This window comes from Mustelus asterias, chromosome 3 (assembly GCF_964213995.1).
Source record: "Mustelus asterias chromosome 3, sMusAst1.hap1.1, whole genome shotgun sequence".
Taxonomy (NCBI): Eukaryota; Metazoa; Chordata; class Chondrichthyes; order Carcharhiniformes; family Triakidae; genus Mustelus; species Mustelus asterias.
The window spans coordinates 157,959,750-157,982,456 of NC_135803.1; the positions used below are offsets into that span (position 1 = coordinate 157,959,750).

The 22,707-nt window shown below is 46.3% G+C and overlaps 1 protein-coding gene across 1 annotated transcript in view; it reads left to right on the top strand.

The window, feature by feature from the left end:
* LOC144491764 (sodium- and chloride-dependent creatine transporter 1-like) overlaps nt 1-22,707 on the top strand; it is a 179,363-nt gene that overhangs the window by 131,188 nt on the left and 25,468 nt on the right. Inside the window, exons 6-8 of the mRNA XM_078210022.1 lie at nt 14,273-14,407; nt 14,778-14,881; nt 22,548-22,672. Of these exons, the coding sequence (XP_078066148.1) occupies nt 14,273-14,407; nt 14,778-14,881; nt 22,548-22,672 (364 nt within the window). The remainder of the gene's footprint in view (nt 1-14,272; nt 14,408-14,777; nt 14,882-22,547; nt 22,673-22,707) is intronic.

The window sequence follows — 22,707 nt, forward strand, 5'->3', positions numbered from 1 at the left end:
AACCACAGTAGGCATCACTCCCACCTGTGATCCAGCTATATCATTACCCAAGATAAACTGTATTCCTGGATCAAATAATATCTCTATTACTCCTACTACCCCTTCACCACTCTTCACTGGACTCTCCAACATCACCTTGTATAATGGAACACTCCTCTTCTCACTCGGAAATCCACATTTTACCACATTTTCTATCAATGCTGTTTCAAAACTACAAAACTCCTCATCTCTTACCATCAAAGATTGACTTACTCCTGTATCTCTTAAAATTTTAACCTCTTTACCTATTCCTCCTGGTACACATGAGTAAACTTTACCCACGCAAGTAAATTCTTTAAAGAGGCACTTTCTTATCAATCAGCCCCTGACCAGGTGTACATTCTTTTGCATCTCTTTAGCTTCAGCTGGTGTTTCCTTTGCCACTTTAACAAACCTCACCTGCTTACCCTGTTTACCACATCAATCTTCCCAGTGCTTTTCTTAAAACCACCAACACTGCAACTTTGCTTGGCCTAATTTTATGACAGTGAAAACAGCTGAGGCTTTTCATTTCTCTTCCACCCTCCTGTATTTCCTTTGTAACCTGAGATACATGGTCTTTATTATCTCCCACAAGACCTCCTTTACCATTACGACCTGAGGTTTTCTCTTTCCCCAATTCAGATCCCTTACCGGCTGAAATTGATGTCAGAAACCAAACTTTGATTTATGAACTAATTCATAATCATCTGCCATTTCTGCTGCCAGCCTCACAGTTTTAACCCTCTGCCGTTCTATAAGAGTTCTCACTACATTCGCAAGTGAATTTTTAAACTCTTCCAAAATAACTGTTCCTCTAAGAGCTTCATACGTCTGGTCTATTTTCAAAGCCCATATCCACCTGTCAAAATTACTTTGCTTGATCCTTTCAAATTCTCTCTATGTTTGACCAGGTTCTTTCCTTAGATTTCTAAACCATTGTTTGTAGGCTTCTGGCACTAGTTCATATGCACTTAAAATGGCTTTTTTAGCCTCATCATAATCCCCAGATACCTTCTCTGATAGTGATGCAAACACTTCACTCGCTCTACAAAGAACAAAGAACAATACAGCACAGGAACAGGCCCTTCGGCCCTCCAAGCCCGCGCCGCTCCTTGGTCCAAACTAGACCATTCTTTTGTATCCCTCCATTCCCATTCCGTTCATGTGGCTATCGAGATAAGTCTTAAACGTTTCCAGTGTGTCCGCCTCCACCACCTTGCCCAGCAGCGCATTCCAGGCCCCCACCACCCTCTGTGTAAAATACGTCCTTCTGATATCTGTGTTAAACCCCCCCCCCCCTTCACCTTGAACCTATGACCCCTCGTGAACGTCACCACCGATCTGGGAAAAAGCTTCCCACCGTTCACCCTATCTATGCCTTTCATAATTTTATACACCTCTATTAGGTCACCCCTCATCCTCCGTCTTTCCAGTGAGAACGACCCCAGTTTACCCAATCTCTCCTCATAACTAAGCCCTTCCATACCAGGCAACATCCTGGTCAACCTCCTCTGTACTCTCTCTAAAGCCTCCACATCCTTCCGGTAGTGTGGCGACCAGAACTGGGCGCAGTATTCCAAATGCGGCTGAACCAACGTTCTATACAACTGCAACATCAGACCCCAACTTTTATACTCTATGCCCCGTCCTATGCCCCGTCCTATAAAGGCAAGCATGCCATATGCCTTATTCACTACCTTCGCCACCTGTGACGTCACCTTCAAGGATCTGTGGACTTGCACATCCAGGTCCCTCTGCGTATCGACACCCTTTATGGTTACATAGAACATAGAACAGTACAGCACAGAACAGGCCCTTCGGCCCACGATGTTGTGCCGAGCTTTATCTGAAACCAAGATCAAGCTATCCCACTCCCTATCATCCTGGTGTGCTCCATGTGCCTATCCAATAACCGCTTAAATGTTCCTAAAGTGTCTGACTCCACTATCACTGCAGGCAGTCCATTCCACACCCCAACCACTCTCTGCGTAAAGAACCTACCTCTGATATCCTTCCTGTATCTCCCACCACGAACCCTATAGGTATGCCCCCTGGTAATAGCTCCATCCACCCGAGGAAATAGTCTTTGAACGTTCACTCTATCTATCCCCTTCATCATTTTATAAACCTCTATTAATAAAGTCTCCCCTCAGCCTCCTCCGCTCCAGAGAGAACAGCCCTAGCTCCCTCAACCTTTCCTCATAAGACCTACCCTCCAAACCAGGCAGCATCCTGGTAAATCTCCTCTGCACTCTTTCCAGCGCTTCCACATCCTTCTTATACTGAGGTGACCAGAACTGCACACAATATTCCAAATGTGGTCTCACCAAGGCCCTGTACAGTTGCAGCATAACCCCACGGCTCTTAAACTCCAACCCCCGTTAATAAAAGTTAACACACTATAGGCCTTCTTCACAGCTCTATCCACTTGAGTGGCAACCTTTAGAGATCTGTGGATATGGACCCCAAGATCTCTCTGTTCCTCCACATCTTCAGAACCCTACCTTTGACCCTGTAATCCACATTTAAATTAGTCCTACCAAAATTAATCACCTCACATTTATCAGGGTTAAACTTCATTTGCCATTTTTCAGCCCAGCTTTGCATCCTATCTATGTCTCTTTGCAGCCTACAACAGCCCTCCACCTCATCCACTACTCCACCAATCTTGGTGTCATCAGCAAATTTACTGATCCACCCTTCAGCCCCCTCCTCTAAGTCATTAATAAAAATCACAAAGAGCAGAGGACCAAGCACTGATCCCTGTGGCACTCCGCTAGCAACCTGCCTCCAATCCGAAAATTTTCCATCCACCACCACCCTCTGTCTTCGATCAGACCGCCAGTTACTTATCCAATCGGCCAACTTTCCCTCTATCCCACACCTCCTCACTTTCATCATAAGCCGACCATGGGGGACCTTATCAAAGGCCTTACTAAAATCCATGTATATGACATCAACTGCCCTACCTTCATCAATACACTTAGTTACCTCCTCAAAAGATTCTATCAAATTTGTGAGGCACGACTTGCCCTTCACGAATCTGTGCTGACTATCCCGGATTAATCCGCATCTTTCTAAATGGTCGTAAATCCCATCCCCAAGGACCTTTTCCATCAATTTACCAACCACCGAAGTAAGACTAACCGGTCTATAATTACCAGGGTCATTTCTATTCCCTTTCTTAAACAGAGGAACAACATTCGCCATCCTCCAGTCCCGCGCACAGCGAGGACCCAAAGATCAAAGCCAAAGGCTCTGCAATCTCATCCCTTGCCTCCCAATGAATCCTAGGATGCATTTCATCAGGCCCAGGGGACTTATCGACCTTCAGTTTATTCAAAACTGCCAGGACATCCTCCCTCCGAACATCTATTTCCTCCAGCCTATTAGCCTGTAACACCTTCTCTTCCTCAAAAACATGGCCCCTCTCCTTGGTTCTGCCAAAATGCATCACTCCGCATTTATCTGGATTGAACTCCATCTGCCATCTACCTACCAACTTTGAATCAATAATACCCTATGGTCTGTGGCCATTTAATTTGTTTAGCCACTTTCTCAAATGAAATGAAAAAGGCTTCTACATCCTTCTCATCAAACCTTGGTGATGCTTGGAGATTATTTAAACAGATCCCACCTAGCCTTTGACTACGTTGGGTTGCTTACTATCCTTATCACTATTCCCCGACTTGAACTTTACCTCTGCCAGTTTACGCAGACATTCATTTTTCAGTTCCAGTTTCAGAAGTTCAACTTCTCCATGTTTTACCCTATCTCTCTTTTACTTTTTGTTCCTCCAGGACTATTTTTCCTTCCTTTTTCCCTTGCCAGTAATTCAAGCAGTTTCAATTATTTTGCTTTTTGTTCCTCTCTTTCTCTATCTCTCTCTTGCTTTTGCTTCTAATTCCAGCTGTTTCATTTGTAATTGAATTCTAGCCATTTCCAATGATTCTGAATATGTTTCTGGCACTTTTAATTGCTGAGCTATCACAGGAATTCTCTCCGCCTTCCTCACCCCTCTCAGGTAATGGCAACTGCAGCTAGTTTGCCCATTCCAATAGCTTTGTTTTAATCACCTTTTGCGAACCACCCTGAGTGACTTCTTCCACCCCCAGGAAACTTTTAGCCTCTGAAAGAGCCATTATTCCACAAGGCACTCCCGAATGCAAGACATGAAAAGAAAACACAAATAAACTCACCACTCACTCTCTTTGAATCCAATAATTCCAAACCAGACAAGGAATGTAGATTTTAATCCCACAAAGAGCCTCCAATTTGTTAAGGACCAGATCAAAAACTCCAAACTTTATTATGAAGTTTGCCTTGACCCTCAGTTTTTACATTTGATTTGTGCATTAGGGTGATCAGAAGGTGTTTGATTCCAGTGACCCACTAGAATCATAGAATCCTTTGATCAAAACAAACTTTATTTAAAAACAATTAGGATATAACAAATAGAATTAGCATAACTTTTACCAATTAAAATACTTAAACATGACAAAGTATAATTCTTATCAGCTAGCTATCGCTATTGTTCCAGTTTAGCAGTATCCCCCACAAACAAGAATCACTTCTTTAAAACCAGTTAGCACAGAAACCAAAGATGCTTACATAGGTCCTAGATTTCCAGCCTTTTGACACTTCCAGAGAGTGATCCAGACAGAAACCTGTCTTCTCATTCTCATGTAGCAACTTCCAGAGAAAGCTCCACCCCCAAACAGTGGAATCTCAGAGAAAAAGGACGATTCCAGTCTCCACTTCAGACAGAGCAAGATATACAGAGAAAGTAGTCTCTCTCTAAAGATCCCCAAAAGCAGACTGCCTTCAGTTCTCTGTGAAATCCTAGCAGCACCCAATCGCATGACCTTACCAGTCAATCAACCTAATCTCTGCAATATCCCAAGGGAAAACACAAAACAACAGAACGCTGCATTAATTCAGATTAAACAAACATTGGAGCAATTAAGCTGAGTTATGCTGCTGCAGTGACCAGTGCCGCTGCATCCAGAGATGAACAGCTCCAATAGAATGGAAGGGACGAGTTAACACATTCAGCACAGAAACATGACAATACATTTCTGAAATGCACAGTATTGTCACACCATTCATTAATCGATGCTGACGTTGTCTAATCCCATTCATACTTTCAAAATATCCTGTTATCATGTCCCTAATAATACATTCTCACATTTTCTCTACTACTGATGCCAGGCTAAACAATCTGCAATTCACTGTTTTCTCCCTCCCGCTGTCTTTAACAGAGGAACGCTTCCTGGGTACTGACCCTCTGACAGTGCGGCACTCCCTCAGTACTGACCCTCTGACAGTGCGGCGCTCCCTCAGTACTGACCCTCTGACAGTGCGGCACTCCCTCAGTACTGACCCTCTGACAGTGCGGCACTCTCTCAGTACTGACCCTCTGACAGTGCGGCACTCCGTCAGTACTGACCCTCTGACAGTGCGGCGCTCCCTCAGTACTGACCCTCTGACAGTGCGGCACTCGCTCAGTACTGACCCTCTGACAGTGCGGCACTCCCTCAGTACTGACCCACTGACAGTGTGGCACTCCCTCAGTACTGACCCTCTGACAGTGCAGCACTCCCTCAGTACTGATCATCTGACAGTGTGGCACTCCCTCAGTACTGACCCTCTGACAGTGCGGCACTCCCTCAGTACTGACCCACTGACAGTGTGGCACCCTATCTAATCCTCTGATCATCTTGTATCCCTCTATTAAGTCAACTCTTAACCTTCTTCTCTCTAACGAAAACAACCTCAAGCCCCTCAGCCTTTCCTCATACGATTTTCCCACCATACCAGGCAACATCCTGGTAAATCTCCTCTGCACCCTTTCCAACACTTCCACATCTTTCCTACAATATGGTGACCAGAACTGTATGCAATACTCCAAATGCGGCCGCACCAGAGTTTTGTACAGTTGCAGCATGACCTCCTGGCTCCGAAACTCAATCCCTCTACCAATAAAAGCTAACACACTGTACGCCTTCTTAACAACCCTATCAACCTGGGTGCCAACTTTCAGGGATCTATGCACATGGACACCCAGATCCCTCTGTTCATCCACACTACCAAGTATCTTACCATTAGCCCAGTACTCTGTATTCCTGTTACTCCTTCCAAAGTGAATCACCTCACACTTTTCCGCATTAAACTCCATTTGCCACCTCTCAGCCCAGCTCTGCAGCTTATCTATGTCCCTCTGTAACCTGCCACTTCCCTCCGCACTGTCCACAACTCCACCGACTTTAGTGTCATCCGCAAATTTACTAATCCATCCTTCCAGCCCTCATCCAGGTCATTAATAAAAATGACAAACAGCAGTGGCCCCAAAACAGATCCTTGCGGTACACCACTAGTAACTGAACTCCAGGATGAATATTTCCCATCAACCACCAGCCTTTATTTTCTTACAGCTAGCCAATTCCTGATCCAAACCACTAAATCACCCTCAATCCCATGTGTCTGTATTTTCTGCAAAAGCTTACCATGGGGAACCTTATCAAACGCTTTGCTGAAATCCATATACACGACATCAACTGCTTTACCCTCATCCACCTCTTTGGTCACCTTCTCAAAGAACTCAATAAGGTTTGTGAGGCACGACCTACCCTTCACAAAACCGTGCTGACTATCCCTAATCAAATTATTCCTTTCTAGGTGATTATAAATCCTATCTCTTATAATCCTTTCCAAAACTTTGCCCACAACAGAAGTAAGGCTCACCGGTCTATAATTACCAGGGTTGTCCCTACTCCCCTTCTTGAACAAGGGGACAACATTTGCTATCCTCCAGTCTTCTGGCACTGTTCCTGTAGACAATGACGACACAAAGATCAAAGCCAAAGGCTCTGCAATCTCCTCTCCAGCCTCCCAGAGAATCCTAGGATAAATCCCATCCGGACCAGGGGATTTATCTATTTTTACCCTTTCCAGAATTGCTAACACCTCCTCCTTATGAACATCAATCCCATCCAGTCCAACAGCCTGCATCTCAGTACTCCCCTCGACAACACTGTCCCTCTCCAGTGTGAATACCGACGAAAAATATTCATTTAGTGCCTCTCCTATCTCTTCAGACTCCACGCACAACTTCCCACTACTGTCCTTGACTGGCCCTAATCTTACCCTAGTCATTCTTTTATTCCTGACATACCGATAGAAAGCTTTAGGGTTTTCCTTGATCCTACCCGCCAATGACTTCTCATGTCCCCTCCTGTGCGGCACTCCCTCAGTACTGACCCTCTGACAGTGCAGCATTCCCTCAGTACTGACCCTCTGACAGTGCAACACTTCCTCAGTACTGACCCTCTGACAGTGCGGCACTCCCTCAGTACTGACCCTCTGACAGTGCGGCACTCCCTCAGTACTGACCCTCTGACAGTGCGGCACTCCCTCAGTACTGACCATCTGACAGTGCAGCACTGACCCTCTGACAGTGCAGCACTCTCTCAGTACTGACCCTCTGACAGTGCGGTACTCCCTCAGTACTGACCCTCTGACAGTGCAGCACTCCCTCAGCACTGACCCTCTGACAGTGCAGCACTCCCTCAGTACTGACCCTCTGACAGTGCGGCACTCCCTCAGCAATGACCCTCTGACAGTGCGGCACTCCCTCAGCAATGACCCACTGACAGTGCGGCATTTGAATCTATGACTCTTTATCTGAGTGCTGGGTGTGCGTCTGAGCCACAGAGATATATTTGTTGGCTGTGACTTTCACACTCTCCTGAGCAGCTGTGGTGTCCATCAGGAAAGGTTATCCTGATGATCTGTGAGTTGCTTCATTAACTTTCTGTGATGATATATTCTGATGTTTCTCATCGGCAATATCAGGTTCTTTGGTGTGAGCGGGCAGTGATATTGAAGTCTCGGAAGGTCAGAGAGTTGGGGAAAGGATCATTTACTGTGCTGATTGTTACATCAAAATAGAAGTTTGCAGTTCTGCAGCCTCACCACGTGGTAACACAGAGAACATTTTATCCGTCTCTGACTCAGAATCACATTGAGCCAGCCTCTGTTTGTTATTTCATTCTGTCCCACAATCAGACTGATCCTCATCACCGACACACCCACTTTACGGGAGGATTATTGGATCAGGATCAGGAGTAAACTCAGTTCCTGATTCAGTGTTATTGCTGAACTCTGTCCCAATTCTCCCAGAGCCAATGATCATCTGTCTGCGTTAATGTCAGGGGTGGAACTTTGCATCAAATCACACTCTATTCACAGCACAGAAAGAAGCCATTCTGCCCATTCAGTCTGTGCTATTGATAATACTCCAGACAAGCGTCTTCGCATGTTGACATCCCTGATGGTATTTTTTGAGCATCATAGAATCCTTATCGAGTCTGGACCAACTCTCTGCCCTATCCCTGATATTTACCCCCCAATCTACACATCTTCGGACATTAGGGGCAATTTAACATGGCCAATCGACTTAATCTGCACACCTTTGGAATGTGTGAGGAAATCAGAGCATCTGGAGAAAACCAACGGACACACGAGGAGTGTGTGCAAACTCTACACAGACAATCACCCACGTCCAGAATTGAACCCAGGTCCCTGGTGCTGTGGGGACACCAGTGCTAACCACTGTGTATAGGATGTAACTAGTAGAATACATAAGGGGGAAGCAGTGGATGTGGTGTATTTGGATTTTCAGAAGGATTTTGGTCAGATTCTACACAGGTGGTTAGAAAACAAAATTAGAGCACATGTCCTTTCGGGAAGGAAATCTGTCGTCCTTACCCGGTCTGGCCTACATGTGACTCCAAATCCACAGTAATATGGTTGACTCTCAACTGCCCTCTAAAATGGCCAAGTGAGCCTCTCAGTTCCAGGGTAATTAGAGAGGGCTAATAAACGCTGGTCCAGCCAGCGACGCCCATATCCCATGAATTAATTTTTAAAAATCCCCTCAATTTCTTTCTCTGCGATGCCTACCTTTGGTTAGTTACTGACCTTTGCCCTCAGGAGAAAACCAGAACGCAGGAAATAGAATCAGGAGGAGACCATTCGGCCCATCAAGCCTGCTCCACCATTTAATACCATCATGGCTGATCTTGGGTTTCAGCTCCACTTCCCCGCCCACTCCCCATATCCCAATATTCCTTGAGAGACCAAAAAATTCTCTTTATCCCAGCCTTAAATATATTCAGTGATGGAGCATCCCCAACCCTCTGGGATGGGGAATTCCAAAGATTCACAACCCTTTGAGTGATAAAATGTCTCCTCACCTTGGCCCTAAGCGGTAACCCCTTTATTCTGAAATTGTGTCGACTGATTCTAGACTCTCCAACTATGGGGCAACATCTTACCCACATCTACCCTGTCTGGTCCTTTAAGTATTTTGTATGTTTCAATGAGATCACCTCTCATTCTTTGAAACTCCAGAGAAAACAGGCCCAGTTTGTCCATTCTCCCTTTATAAGACAGTCCCACCACCCTTGGAACAAGTCTGGTGAACTTTGTTGCACTCCTCCTACGGCAATAATATTCTTTCTGTGATACGGGGATCACAACTGCACCCACTGCTCCAGGTGCAGTCTAATAAAGCTCCTATACAATTGAAGCAAGACCTCTACTCCTGTACTCAAATCCTCTTGTGATAAAGGCTAACATTCCATTCGCCTTCCTCATAGCTTGCTGCGCCTGCATGTTAGCTTTCAGTGACTTATGGACAAGGGCACACAGGTCGCCTTGTACATCCACACTTTCTAATTTCTTACCATTTAGGAAGTACTCTGCACATCTGTTCCTTCTGCCTAAGTGAATTAACTCACATTTTTCCACATTATATTCCATCTGCCATGTTCTTGCCCACTCACTAAGTCTGTCCAAATCCTCCTGTAACCGCTTTACATCTTCCTCACAACACACCTAGCTCTGTATCATCTGTGAACTTGGAAATATTACACCTGGTCCCCACATCCAAATCATTGAAATATATTGTGAACAGCTGGGGCCCAAATACTGATCATTGTGGTCCCCCACTAGCCACAGGCTGCCAGAGTGAGAATGACCCATTTATTCCTACTCTCTGTTTTCTGCCTGTTAGTCAATCCTCAATCCATGCCAATATATTACTGCCTATCCCTTTTAATTTCTTATCAACTTCTAATTCTGATATTTTCATTAACACATTATCAGATCATTAAATAAAGTGAAGGAACTTTGCAATAAGGAGAGATGGATTAACATTAGCGTGGATTTTAACGCTCAAATACGATTGGGTTGGGATTGGATGAGACCTAAATTTGTTTAAAATCTCAAACCTGAAAGCAGCCTGGCCAGTTCTGGATGAAATGGAGGCGGGTCAGGGGCCAGCCAACCTGCTGCAAGGATTGAACTTCTATTGAAATATTTCGAGAGATGGAGCCTCACATTGGTCTTCCTGATATGTCAAACCCCAGATAGCCGAATTTCCCAGCCTATGGGAAGCCTGTAGGCCGAGAGAAGGTGTGGACAGATTTGGGTAACCGACAATTGCCTATCTCACACTGCTTGTGGGCCAAGAGAAGCATGATGCCCCCGCACCCCCCCCCCCCCCACCGCACCCCCCCTGCCCCCCCCCGCACCCCCCCCCACCCCACCCTCCCGCAGCCCCCCCCTGCCACTCAGCCTCCCTCCATTCAAAGGTCCTCTCAAGAGCAGTGATTGGAGCTCTTGCCCCACAGTTCTGCTATCCCTCAAAATATTAAAGCTGTAGACCATTCAGCCCCTCAAGCCTGTTCTGTTATTTCGTTAGATGATAGCTGATACTCTACTTCGATTGCATGTGACCATGTTGCTCCATATCCCCGGGCTTTTGCCCAACAGAAATCTATTGATCCCAATTCCAATTGGCATCTTTGTCTCCATGAAGAGAGTTTGCATCCTGGTTATCTCATTGGTTGATAGTTGCCTAGCTACACAAATGAAGCTTATTCTGGTCTTTTATGTACAGTTCTGAAGACGCTTCTTAGAGACACAAAACCTTAACTCTCTTCCTCCATCCACAGAGGCTGTCAAACCTGCTGAGTTTTTCAAACAATTTTCTGTTCTTATTTCAGATTTCCAGCTAGTATTCTATATACTGGTGTGTGTATTGGTGATGCATATGCTAGTATATAAACTGATATATGTACTGGTGTATATACTGGTGCATATACCAGTGTATGTACTGGTGTATATACTGTTCTATATACTGGTGTATATATCGGTCTATATATCGGTGTATATGCTGGTGTATATAAAGGTGCACATACTGATGTATATACTGGTGTGTATGCTGGTGTATATACTGGTGTGTATGCTGGTGTATATACCAGTGTATATACTGGTGTATGTACTGTTTTATAAACTGGTGTATATACCGGTATATGTACTAGTGTGTATACCGGTGTGTATACTGATGTATATACTGGTGTGTATACTGATGTATATACTGGTGTGTATACTGATGTGTATACTGGTGTATATACTGGTGTATATACTGGTGTATATACCAGTGTATATACTGGTGTATATACTGGTGTATGTACTGGTGTATATACTGGTGTGTATACTGGTGTATATACTGGTGTGTATACTGGTGTATATACTGGTGTATATACCGGTGTATATACTGGTTATATACTGGTGTATGTACTGGTGTATATACTGGTGTATGTACTGGTGTGTATGCTGGTGTATATACTGGTGTGTATACTGGTATATGTACTGGTGTATATACTGGTGTGTATACTGGTGTATATACTGGTGTATGTACTGGTGTATATACTGCTGTAGATATTGGTGTATGTACTGTTCTATATACTGGTGTGTATACTGATGGATATACTGGTGTGTATGAACTGGTGTATGTACTGGTGTGTATACTGGTGTATATACTGGTGTGTATGAACTGGTGTATGTACTGGTGTGTATACTGGTGTATATACTGGTGTATATACTGATGGATATACTGGTGTGTATACTGATGGATATACTGGTGTGTATACTGGTGTATATACTGGTGTGTATGAACTGGTGTATGTACTGGTGTGTATACTGGTGTATATACTGGTGTATATACTGGTGTGTATACTGGTGTATATACTGGTGTATATACTGGTGTGTATGAACTGGTGTATGTACTGGTGTGTATACTGGTGTATATACTGGTGTATATACTGATGGATATACTGGTGTGTATACTGATGGATATACTGGTGTGTATACTGATGTATATACTGGTGTGTATACTGATGTATATACTGGTGTGTATACTGATGTGTATACTGGTGTATATACTGGTGTATATACTGGTGTATATACCAGTGTATATACTGGTGTATATACTGGTGTATGTACTGGTGTATATACTGGTGTGTATACTGGTGTATATACTGGTGTGTATGAACTGGTGTATGTACTGGTGTGTATACTGGTGTGTATACTGGTGTATATACTGGTGTATATACCAGTGTGTCGTAACAAATTACCGTTGCAATATCCTACACTGAGTAGTCACTGACCCGCTCACTGCAGATACACCTTTGAAATGTAACTTGCATCAATTTTAAATGTTTGTTATTCACCAGCTCACAGACCTCAACTGAAATATAATCAATAAATGATTCTCTGCAGAATGTACTCCCCTCCTGGTCAGGCATTTCACCGAAGGGCATGTCTGGGGACTTGTACTGCTTCATCCTTCATATCTTAACATCTATATTTTCCTAAGCTCATAAAGTCCACGGGGATGGGGATTGGTGGTGGTGACCCTCAGTACTGACCCTCTGACAGTGCGGCACTCCCTCAGTACTGACCCTCTGACAGTGCGGCACTCCCTCAGTACTGACCCTCTGACAGTGCGGCACTCCCTCAGTACTGACCCTCTGACAGTGCAGCACTCCCTCAGTACTGACCCTCTGACAGTGCGGCACTCCCTCAGTACTGACCCTCTGACAGTGCGGCACTCCCTCAGTACTGACCCTCTGACAGTGCGGCACTCCCTCAGTACTGACCCTCTGACAGTGCGGCACTCCCTCAGTACTGACCCTCTGACAGTGCGGCACTCCCTCAGTACTGACCCTCTGACAGTGCAGCACTCCCTCAGTACTGACCCTCTGACAGTGCGGCACTCCCTCAGTACTGACCCTCTGACAGTGCGGCACTCCCTCAGCACTGACCCTCTGACAGTGCGGCACTCCCTCAGTACTGACCCTCTGACAGTGTGGCACTCCCTCAGCACTGACCCTCTGACAGTGCAGCACTCCCTCAGTACTGACCCTCTGACAGTGCAGCACTCCCTCAGCACTGACCCGCTGACAGTGCAGCACTCCCTCAGTACTGACCCTCTGACAGTGCAGCACTCCCTCAGTACTGACCCTCTGACAGTGCAGCACTCCCTCAGCACTGACCCTCTGACAGTGCGGCACTCCCTCAGTACTGACCCTCTGACAGTGCGGCACTCCCTCAGTACTGACCCTGTGACAGTGCGGCACTCCCTCAGTACTGACCCTCTGACAGTGCGGCACTCCCTCAGTACTGACCCTCTGACAGTGCGGCACTCCCTCAGTACTGACCCTCTGACAGTGCAGCACTCCCTCAGTACTGATCCTCTGACAGTGCGGCACTCCCTCAGCACTGATCCTCTGACAGTGCAGCATTCCCTCAGCACTGACCCTCTGACAGTGCGGCACTCCCTCAGTACTGACCCTCGGACAGTGCTGCACTCCCTCAGTACTGACCCTCTGACTGTGCAGCACTCCCTCAGTACTGACCCTCTGACAGTGCGGCACTCCCTCAGTACTGACCCTCTGACAGTGCAGCACTCCCTCAGTACTGACCCTCTGACTGTGCAGCACTCCCTCAGTACTGACCCTCTGACTGTGCAGCACTCCCTCAGCACTGACCCTCTGACAGTGCAGCACTCCCTCAGTACTGACCCTCTGACTGTGCAGCACTCCCTCAGTACTGACCCTCTGACAGTGCGGAATTCCCTGAGAGAGTGTGTGCTGTGTTCCCAATGGTTAAAAAGGTTAGACCACGAGACTGGGTGACATAATTCTTGTAAACGCTTTGAGTTGGAGGTTGAGTTGTGATCGAATCAAATGTTTGAAGCAAAAGAATTTTATCCGGGAGAGCGATGGAGACAATTTCCTCTGAGGGAAATGGGAGGTGAGAGATTGATCATGTGAAGATTGTCCTGTTCTTGAAGGCCAAGGAGGTGACTCCATGCTTCTGTTTCTCTCTGTGTTTCTAGGTTGTCTACTTCACTGCTTTGTTCCCGTACCTCGTGCTGATTATCCTCTTGGCTCATGGAGTATCGCTTCCGGGAGCTTTGAATGGCATCATTTACTATCTGAAACCTGATTGGTCGAAGCTTGGTGAAGCTCAGGTAACAGATGAATTTTTACCCTCCTCCCGGTGTAGTTATTGTTTGTGAATTTCCCGCACACCCTCTGATTCCTGCAGAATTTCCTGTAAATCATTGACATCGGCTGAAAACTTTCCTCTTTTATATTTTGCTATTGGCCAGTTTGCTATTGGTGAAGATGTGAAGTGCTGTTGAGGAATAACTAGGAGCAAAGCCTCTTTGTTCTAATTTAATCCAGTTTGTCGGAAATAAGTACTTTGTTGTTGTTGTTGTTGGATTCTTTAGGTTTCTTTAATCTGAACCCTTCAACCCCATGGATGGTCCCATTTACTTCCAAGCATTCTGCTGTTGCCTTTATAGAATGTTTTATTTTACTTGATTTCTCTTGAAGGTTTGGATTGATGCAGGAACCCAGATCTTTTTCTCATATGCGATTGGATTAGGAGCACTTACAGCACTAGGCAGCTACAATCGTTTTCACAACAACTGCTACAGGTAACCTAGCAACGCAGGAGATACACTTTAATCATTTCTTTTTTTTTCTCCACAAAAAACATTTTGGGTATTTTCGCAAGCAGCAGGGAGTTCTGCTGTGAGACGGGGTCAAACTCCCTGGTATCAACAACTTTGTTCTTGTATCTGTGCTTGGTGGAACTCACAGAGTGACCTCTGACTCCTGACACGCAAACCCCCTCCGCAGCCAATCAGTGGGGTCCATCAGCCAGTCATGGTTGTGAGCTTTGCTATGAATGAGTGACTGGCAGCTACAGATACCTGGCCAGTACTATTGGGGTGGGGGTGTGGGGGGGGGTTCAGGGAGGGCAGGGTGGTTGGACCTCACCCATGGATAGACAGATATCCGCAGTGGGAACCTGCACTGGAAGCTTTAGAGTCCAGTCAGTGGTGACAAACAGAAGCTGGAGATTGATGGGAAGCTGTGAAGCAAATATAAAAGCCAGGATGGTTCGGATCAGCAGCAGGAGCCAGCCATTAGAACCATTCACTCTTCTTCAGTCACCCATCACTGCCTCACCCTCAGCTGCTGGATCAGGTCGAATGCTCTCAGAGTGTCGCTCAGCTGTTCAGGACCACAGGCCCAGGCATCGGTCGGGTGTCAAGGCTCCCACAGGTTGTCAGTAACCACTTTGGGGGTTGAGGTATCAGAGGGTGCTCAGCCCCTGTGGAATGGACCCCGATTAAAGCGGGTGGCCAATGTCCTTCGGAGGGGAGAAGGGGCCAGAAAAGAGAGGACAAAGTGAAAATGAACACACACCTGGGTACTAATCCTTTACTCATGAGTATAGGAGGGCCAAGTATCACTGTTTTAGCTGCCAGTCACTGCGCAGATGGAGCAGGGTCTAGTTTATGGATATTCCGGGGTCCGCGCATTATTCTACACAACCCTGAACCAGATCAATGCTACTAGAAAATGCCAGCACTCACCTGGCCATATCTGGCATGAACATTGATTAAGAGTGAGCACTGACAGGAAGTTGGTCTATATTCCTTTTCCTGTTGGTGGATTAAATCCCAGAGCTTCTAACTGTGGCTTAAAACTGGCATTGTGACTAACCCCGTCAGCTGGGTTACAGAGCAACTCATCAGCAACAGTGTGGGTAACTCCCGGTGTGTGGGCCAACAGGACCAGCCTGGACCAGGGATGTTCATGCCCATCGAACGCACACCTCAGCAATGCTGCTGCAGTGCCAATTGCCTTATACTCATAAACTGAGTGCCAAACATCTGATTAAATATGTTTGTAATTAGCCTTACAATCTTACAGCACAGGAGGCCATCTGGCCCATCATGCCTCTGCCAGCTCTCTGAACACTCTATCCAATCAGTCCCCTCCTCTCTCCCCATTGCCTTGTATTTTTTTCTTTTCCAAGTATTTCTCCAACTACCTTTTGAAAGTTATTATTGAATCTGTTTCTTCTCCCTCTGACTCCTAACCGTGGCATTTGGAGATTTCTGATGATTTGCCTAACCCTCTGCAGTCAATGAAACTCCCTCACTCGGTATGTGCTGTTCTCTGGTGCTCGGGCAGCCATACTTCATTGAAATTGTGCATCCTTCCTGTGGTCCTGTTGCTGGATCCTGGAAGCTCCCAGGTGATGAAGTGATGCACACTGCCCAGGTACGCCATTGCTGATATTGTGTCCTAATCAGCTCAATTTTCACCTCTCTACAAGAAAGTACATTTCCAGCTTGGTTAATCTCATCTGTAATTATAGTTTTCTCCAGGATGTGCCCTGCTTTCCTGTTGGGTTCTGCACTTTCACACCCTTGATGGTGTCAGTAACAGGAGCGAACACTGCTGTGTGATAAGTGTGAAGCAACAACAGATGCCAACCTGTCCCCTCTATCTTCCGGGATCCTCTTCTGCCAAGTGCAGGGGTTGAAGGGATGGTAATGATTTGATAATAAGTTATAGAACCACTCTTCTATGTGTTTACAAGTCTAATGTTCCACTTTACCAACCTCACTAGCTGCTATATTTTATTAGTTAAGATCTAGTGTACATGCAAAACCCAGGAACCTGAAATTCACCCGCAGGTAAGATGATCGGGAGATAGAGGAAGATGTCATCTCCACCCACTTCCTCATCCTCCTCAACCTCCTCCTCACTCACTTCCTCACCCTCCTCACCACCTCCTCAATCTCCTCCTCACTCACTTCCTCTTCCTTCTCACTCACTTCCTCACCCTCCTCCTCATCCTCCTCAACCTCCTCTTCAACCTCCTCCTCACTCACTTCCTCACCCTCCTCACCCTCCTTCTCATCCAACTCAACCACGTCTAAGCAGTGCAAACTCAAGAAGTTTCACCTCTATCTTTGAGTTGCCTCTTCACATCCTAGCCCAATGGTAACATCCCCCTACCTTTCTCAGGCTTTTGTTAATTCCTGGAACATTCCTGTGAGGAACAGTGAATAATTATTATCCATGTGTGGCCAAGAAGCTTCAGGATGTCGTTTCCCAGAGAGCTCTTGTCCAATGAGAATCTAGAGGCCAATGTGAGTCCACTTTGAGGAGAGATATTTCCCCTTTCCTTGGAAGTGTTGTTGGAAGTAGTGAACTGTATTGCTTCAATCCGGTCGATTCCATTCGCTCCAACTACAATGTTGTCTAGTTCCTCAGAGACTTTTCCATATAATTGGAGCAGAGCAGGAGACTGTCAGTGAAGCGAAGCTTTAGTCTTGACAACACACAGTAACAGTCCTGGGAATTCTCCATTCGATCTCGTTAACATGCATGAATGCTGATTGTCTTATTAACCAATTATTGCCGACTATTTTTCCTCACCGTGTCACTTTATCCAGTAAGTTGATCATGTTCCAATCGAATTCACACAAGGTCTCTTCCAACCCTCATCATTTCAGCTGCTGCTTCAGAAACTGGGCACCTCACCGCCATCTCTGTTACCCCACACTGTCCCTTCAGTTTGTGTCCCTCCCCTCACAGCTACAGCCTGGTACTTTACCCATCTGTGTGATACCACCGCTATGAACTGCCTGGCAAGAGGCGGAGTTTAATTTTGTCACAGGTGGACGTTCACAAAGGTAGTGGGGGGAGTGGGTGGGGGGAAGTGCTGGAGGGCGGGAATGTCTTCACTAACTATTCATCAGGAGCGGTCCAGGAGTCACTGAGGCTGAAAGTAGCATTCTTCCTGCTGACCTCAGCACCTGCTACTGTGTCTGATTTGGAAGCAGCCAGTAAATGTTTGAGAATCTGTGTTAGCCTCAAAAAACTCTGAAATGAAACTGACCAAGAAACTTCCTTTCAGGAAGGAAATCTGCCATCCTTACCCAGTCTGGCCTAGTGGTTCTAGCCCCACACCAATACGGTTCATTCTTAACTGCCCTCTGGGGTGACACAGCCACCCACCCAGTCACACGCAATATTGCCAGTGGTTTAATAAGGTGAGCCAGAACCACTGGGGGTGCCTCACACTCCCGAGCCCAGTAGATTACAACTCAATCCCAGCTCTGCATAACTCTGGGAGGCTTTGTCAAAGTTTGTCGTCTCTAGAAATTTCAAGTCACATCATGGAATTGACTCTGCCCTGGCATTAATACACACGGATCCTTCCAGAACATTCATTTCATGCCTTTGGAGATAAAGAACAAAGAACAAAGAACAATACAGCACAGGAACAGGCCCTTCGGCCCTCCAAGCCCGCGCCGCTCCCCGGTCCAGGATTGAATCCTGAATCCAGGATCCCCGCCCAATTTTCCAGCCTATCTACATACCAATATCCTATCCACCGAGCTGTCCCCCACAGCTACGATGCTTTGTTCATTACAACCTATTAACTCACCCCCACCCCCCCATTCCAGACCATGTGATCTCCAGGGAGAGGCGAAAACCCAGAGTGAAAAACCCCAGGGCCAATATGGGGAAAAAAAAATCTGGGAAATTCCTCTCCGACCCCCTGAGGCGATCGAAACGAGTCCAGGAGATCACAATGGCCCTGATCGGAAAATGCTTCCCAACCCTAGTCATTTCCACTTCCACGAGAAACAAGGAACAATTAGCCCGCGCTGCTCCCTGGTCCAAACTAGACCACTCTTTTGTATCCCTCCATTCCCACTCCGTTCATATAGCTGTCTAGATAAGTCTTAAACGTTCCCAGTGTGTCCGCCTCCACCACCTTGCCCGGCAACACATTCCAGGCCCCCACGACCCTCTGTGTGAAATATGTCCTTCTGATATCTGTGTTAAACCTCCCCCCCTTCACCTTGAACCTATGACCCCTCGTGAACGTCACCACCGACCCGGGGAAAAGCTTCCCACCGTTCACCCTATCTATGCCTTTCATAATTTTATACACCTCTATTAAGTCTCCCCTCATCCTCCGTCTTTCCAAGGAGAACAACCCCAGTTTCCCCAATCTCTCCTCATAACCAAGCCCCTCCATACCAGGCAACATCCTGGTAAACCTCCTCTGTACTCTCTCCAAAGCCTCCACGTCCTTCTGGTAGTGTGGCGACCAGAACTGGACGCAGTATTCCAAATGCGGCCGAACCAACGTTCTATACATCTGCAACATCAGACCCCAACTTTTATACTCTATGCCCCGTCCTATAAAGGCAAGCATGCCATATGCCTTCTTCACCACCTTCTCCACCTGTGACGTCACCTTCAAAGATCTGTGGACTTGCACACCCAAGATGGCAGATACTCTTACAAAGAGTTGCTCAGTAAGTCAATTGGAGCAAAGCTGCACCTTCGAAGGTTTTCAATCTGTCTCGATACTAGTGAGACCTGAACACGTTCACTCACTCACAATCTCACAGTGTGATGTCTCATTCAACCATCTCACCATTGGAAAGCTGAGCCTTAGCTTTGGCACACAAAACATTCAATCAAAATCTCAAGTACAAACCCAATGTACCTGAAGTGAGAATTCAGGAGTCAATGAGGGCTGAATTAGCGATGAGCGAATATGTCCCGGCACAGAGGCAGCAACGCGAAACTGGTTCTGTAAGAAATTCCTAATGGAAAGCAGTCCTCACTCTCCAACACTTGGATTTGACGATTTGCATTGTTTAAGTTTCCATTGTCGAAGATCGATACATTTAAGAGGAATCTTTACAGACAACACAGTTCTGAAGAGGTTTACAACTCCTGTAATGATTCACCTGTGGATTTTACGGTTAAGATCAGCATTTATTGACTAGGATCAGCTGTGTACACCAAATTATTCAATGGTTTCGGCAGGGAGAAGGTGACCTGCGTTTTTAATCAAGTGTCTCTACTGCTCATTCCTCTTAGTGCACACTATCCAATCAGAATCAGGGGCTTTCAATCCATGGAGATCACACATTCAGCCCATGTGTCAGTGGGGAGTTACCTGTAAACAGGTGTGTGCTGGGTAGGAGTCACCTGTGGACAGGTGTGTGCTGGGTAGGTGTTACCTGTAGACAGGTGTGTGCCAGTGGGGAGTTACCTGTAGACAGGTGTGTGCTGGGTAGGAGTTACCTGTAGACAGGTGTGTGCTGGGTAGGAGTTACCTGTAGACAGGTGTGTGCCAGTGGGAAGTTACCTGTAGACAGATGTGTGCTGGATGGGAGTTACCTTTAGACAGGTGTGTGCCGGTGGGGAGTTGCCTGTAGACAGGTGTGTGCCAGTGGGAAGTTACCTGTAGACAGATGTGTGCTGGGTGGGAGTTACCTGTAAACAGGTGTATGCCAGTGAGGAGTTACCTGTAGACAGGTGTTGCTCAGTGGGGAGTTATCTGTAGACAGGTGTGTGTTGGGTAGGAGTTACCTGTAGACAAATGTGTATCTGTAAGGTGTTACATAGACAGGTGTTTCCGTGGAGTTACCTTTAGACAGGTGTATGCCAGTAGGGAGTTACTATAGACAGGTGTGTGTTGGGTAGGAGTTACCTATAGACAGGTGTGTCTGTAAGGTGTTATGTGTAGACAGGTGTTTCCGTGGAGTTACCTTTAGACTGCCAGTTTATGTATGCCAGTGGGGAGTTACCTGTAGACAGGTGTATGTTGGGTCAGAGTTACCTGTGGACAGGTGTATGTTGGGTCAGAGTTACCTGTGGACAGGTGTATGTTGGGTCAGAGTTACCTGTGGACAGGTGTATGTTGGGTCAGAGTTACCTGTGGACAGGTGTATGTTGGGTCAGAGTTACCTGTGGACAGGCGTATGCTGGTGGGGAGTTATCTGTGGATAGGTATGTGTCAGTGGGGAGTTACCTGCAGATAGGTGTGTGCCGATGGGGACACAGGTGTGTGCTGGGCAGGTGTTACCTGCAGACAGGTGTGTGCCAGTGGGGAATTACCTTTAGGCAGGTGTGTGCTGGTCGGGAGTGGCCTGTAGGCAGGGGCATGCTGGCAGGTTACCTGTGTGTGTCAGTAAGGTGTTACCTGTAGACAGGTGTTTCCATGGAGTTACCTGTAGACAGGTGTGTCAGTAAGGTGTTACCTGTAGACAGGTGTTTCTGTGGAGTTACCTGTAGACAGGTCTGTGTCAGTAAGGTGTTACCTGTAGACAGGTCTGTGTCAGTAAGGTGTTACCTGTAGACAGGTCTGTGTCAGTAAGGTGTTACCTGTAGACAGGTGTGTGCTTGTTAGGAGTTATCTGTAGACAGGCATGCGTCAGTAAGGTGTTACCTGTAGACAGGTCTGTGTCTGTAAGGTGTTACCTGTAGACAGGTCCGTGTCAGTAAGGTGTTACCTGTAGACAGGTGTGTGCTTGTTAGGAGTTACCTGTAGACAGGTGTGTGTCAGTGAGGTGTTATCTGTAGACAGGTGTGTGCTTGTTAGGAGTTACCTGTAGACAGGTGTGTGTTTGTTAGGAGTTACCTGTAAACAGGTGTGTGTCAGTAAGGTGTCACCTGTAGACAGGTGTGTGTCAGTAAGGTGTTACCTGTAGACAGGTGTGTGTCAGTAAGGTGTTACCTGTAGACAGGTGTGTGTCAGTAAGGTGTTACCTGTAGACAGCTGTGTGCATGTTAGGAGTTACCTGTAGACAGGTGTGTGCTTGTTAGGAGTTACCTGTAGACAGGTGTGTGTCAGTAAGGTGTCAGGGGAAATGTGCTTGTGTTTCCCCTCCAATGGTATCCATCCACGTGCTGGTAAAATCCTCCCTCTCTGACTCCTCGCTGCTAGTTCAGCTGTCTGTTTGGCAGAGTGTTTACCTCACCTTGCTTCAGTGTTCCTTCAGCTGTCTCTGCACCTGAACGGTAGCCAGTTTTATTTCAGCCAATTAAACTAAAATTCCAGAGAGATTTTGTGTATTTGTCACTGCTTCTAGTATCAGCAGCTGAAAGGTCTCTTGCCAATATCAAATGATGTGTGTGTTAATAACTTGCTCTTGTATGTATCCAATCCTTCCTGTACCCTTGACTGCGTCGTGCCTTTGCATCCAAAGAGTATGTTTTCCTGAGTGTCTCCAGAGACTGTCGTTGCATCAGAATAAGCCGGTAACATCTTCAGTTCTGATTGTTCGTGTCTCGGGTTGTAGTCAGGTTTGGAGGTGCTGATTAACGAGGCTACGTACTGATGGGGAGGGTGCGATTTCTGTACTTCTCTGGGCTAAATATTTGATAAAGTTTCGAGTTTGGAGCTTGCTTTGTGTTTGAAGACATTGGGCGGTGGGTAAATGCTATAACGGTGTGTTTGTCTTGGTGCTTTGTTTACAGAGATGCTTACCTCTTGGCACTGATTAACAGCACAACCAGCTTCTTCTCAGGATTTGTTGTCTTTTCTGTGCTCGGATTTATGGCCTCTGAACAAGGAATGGACATCTCAAAGGTGGCAGAATCTGGTAAGAATTCATCCAACCAGGAATATTAATGACAT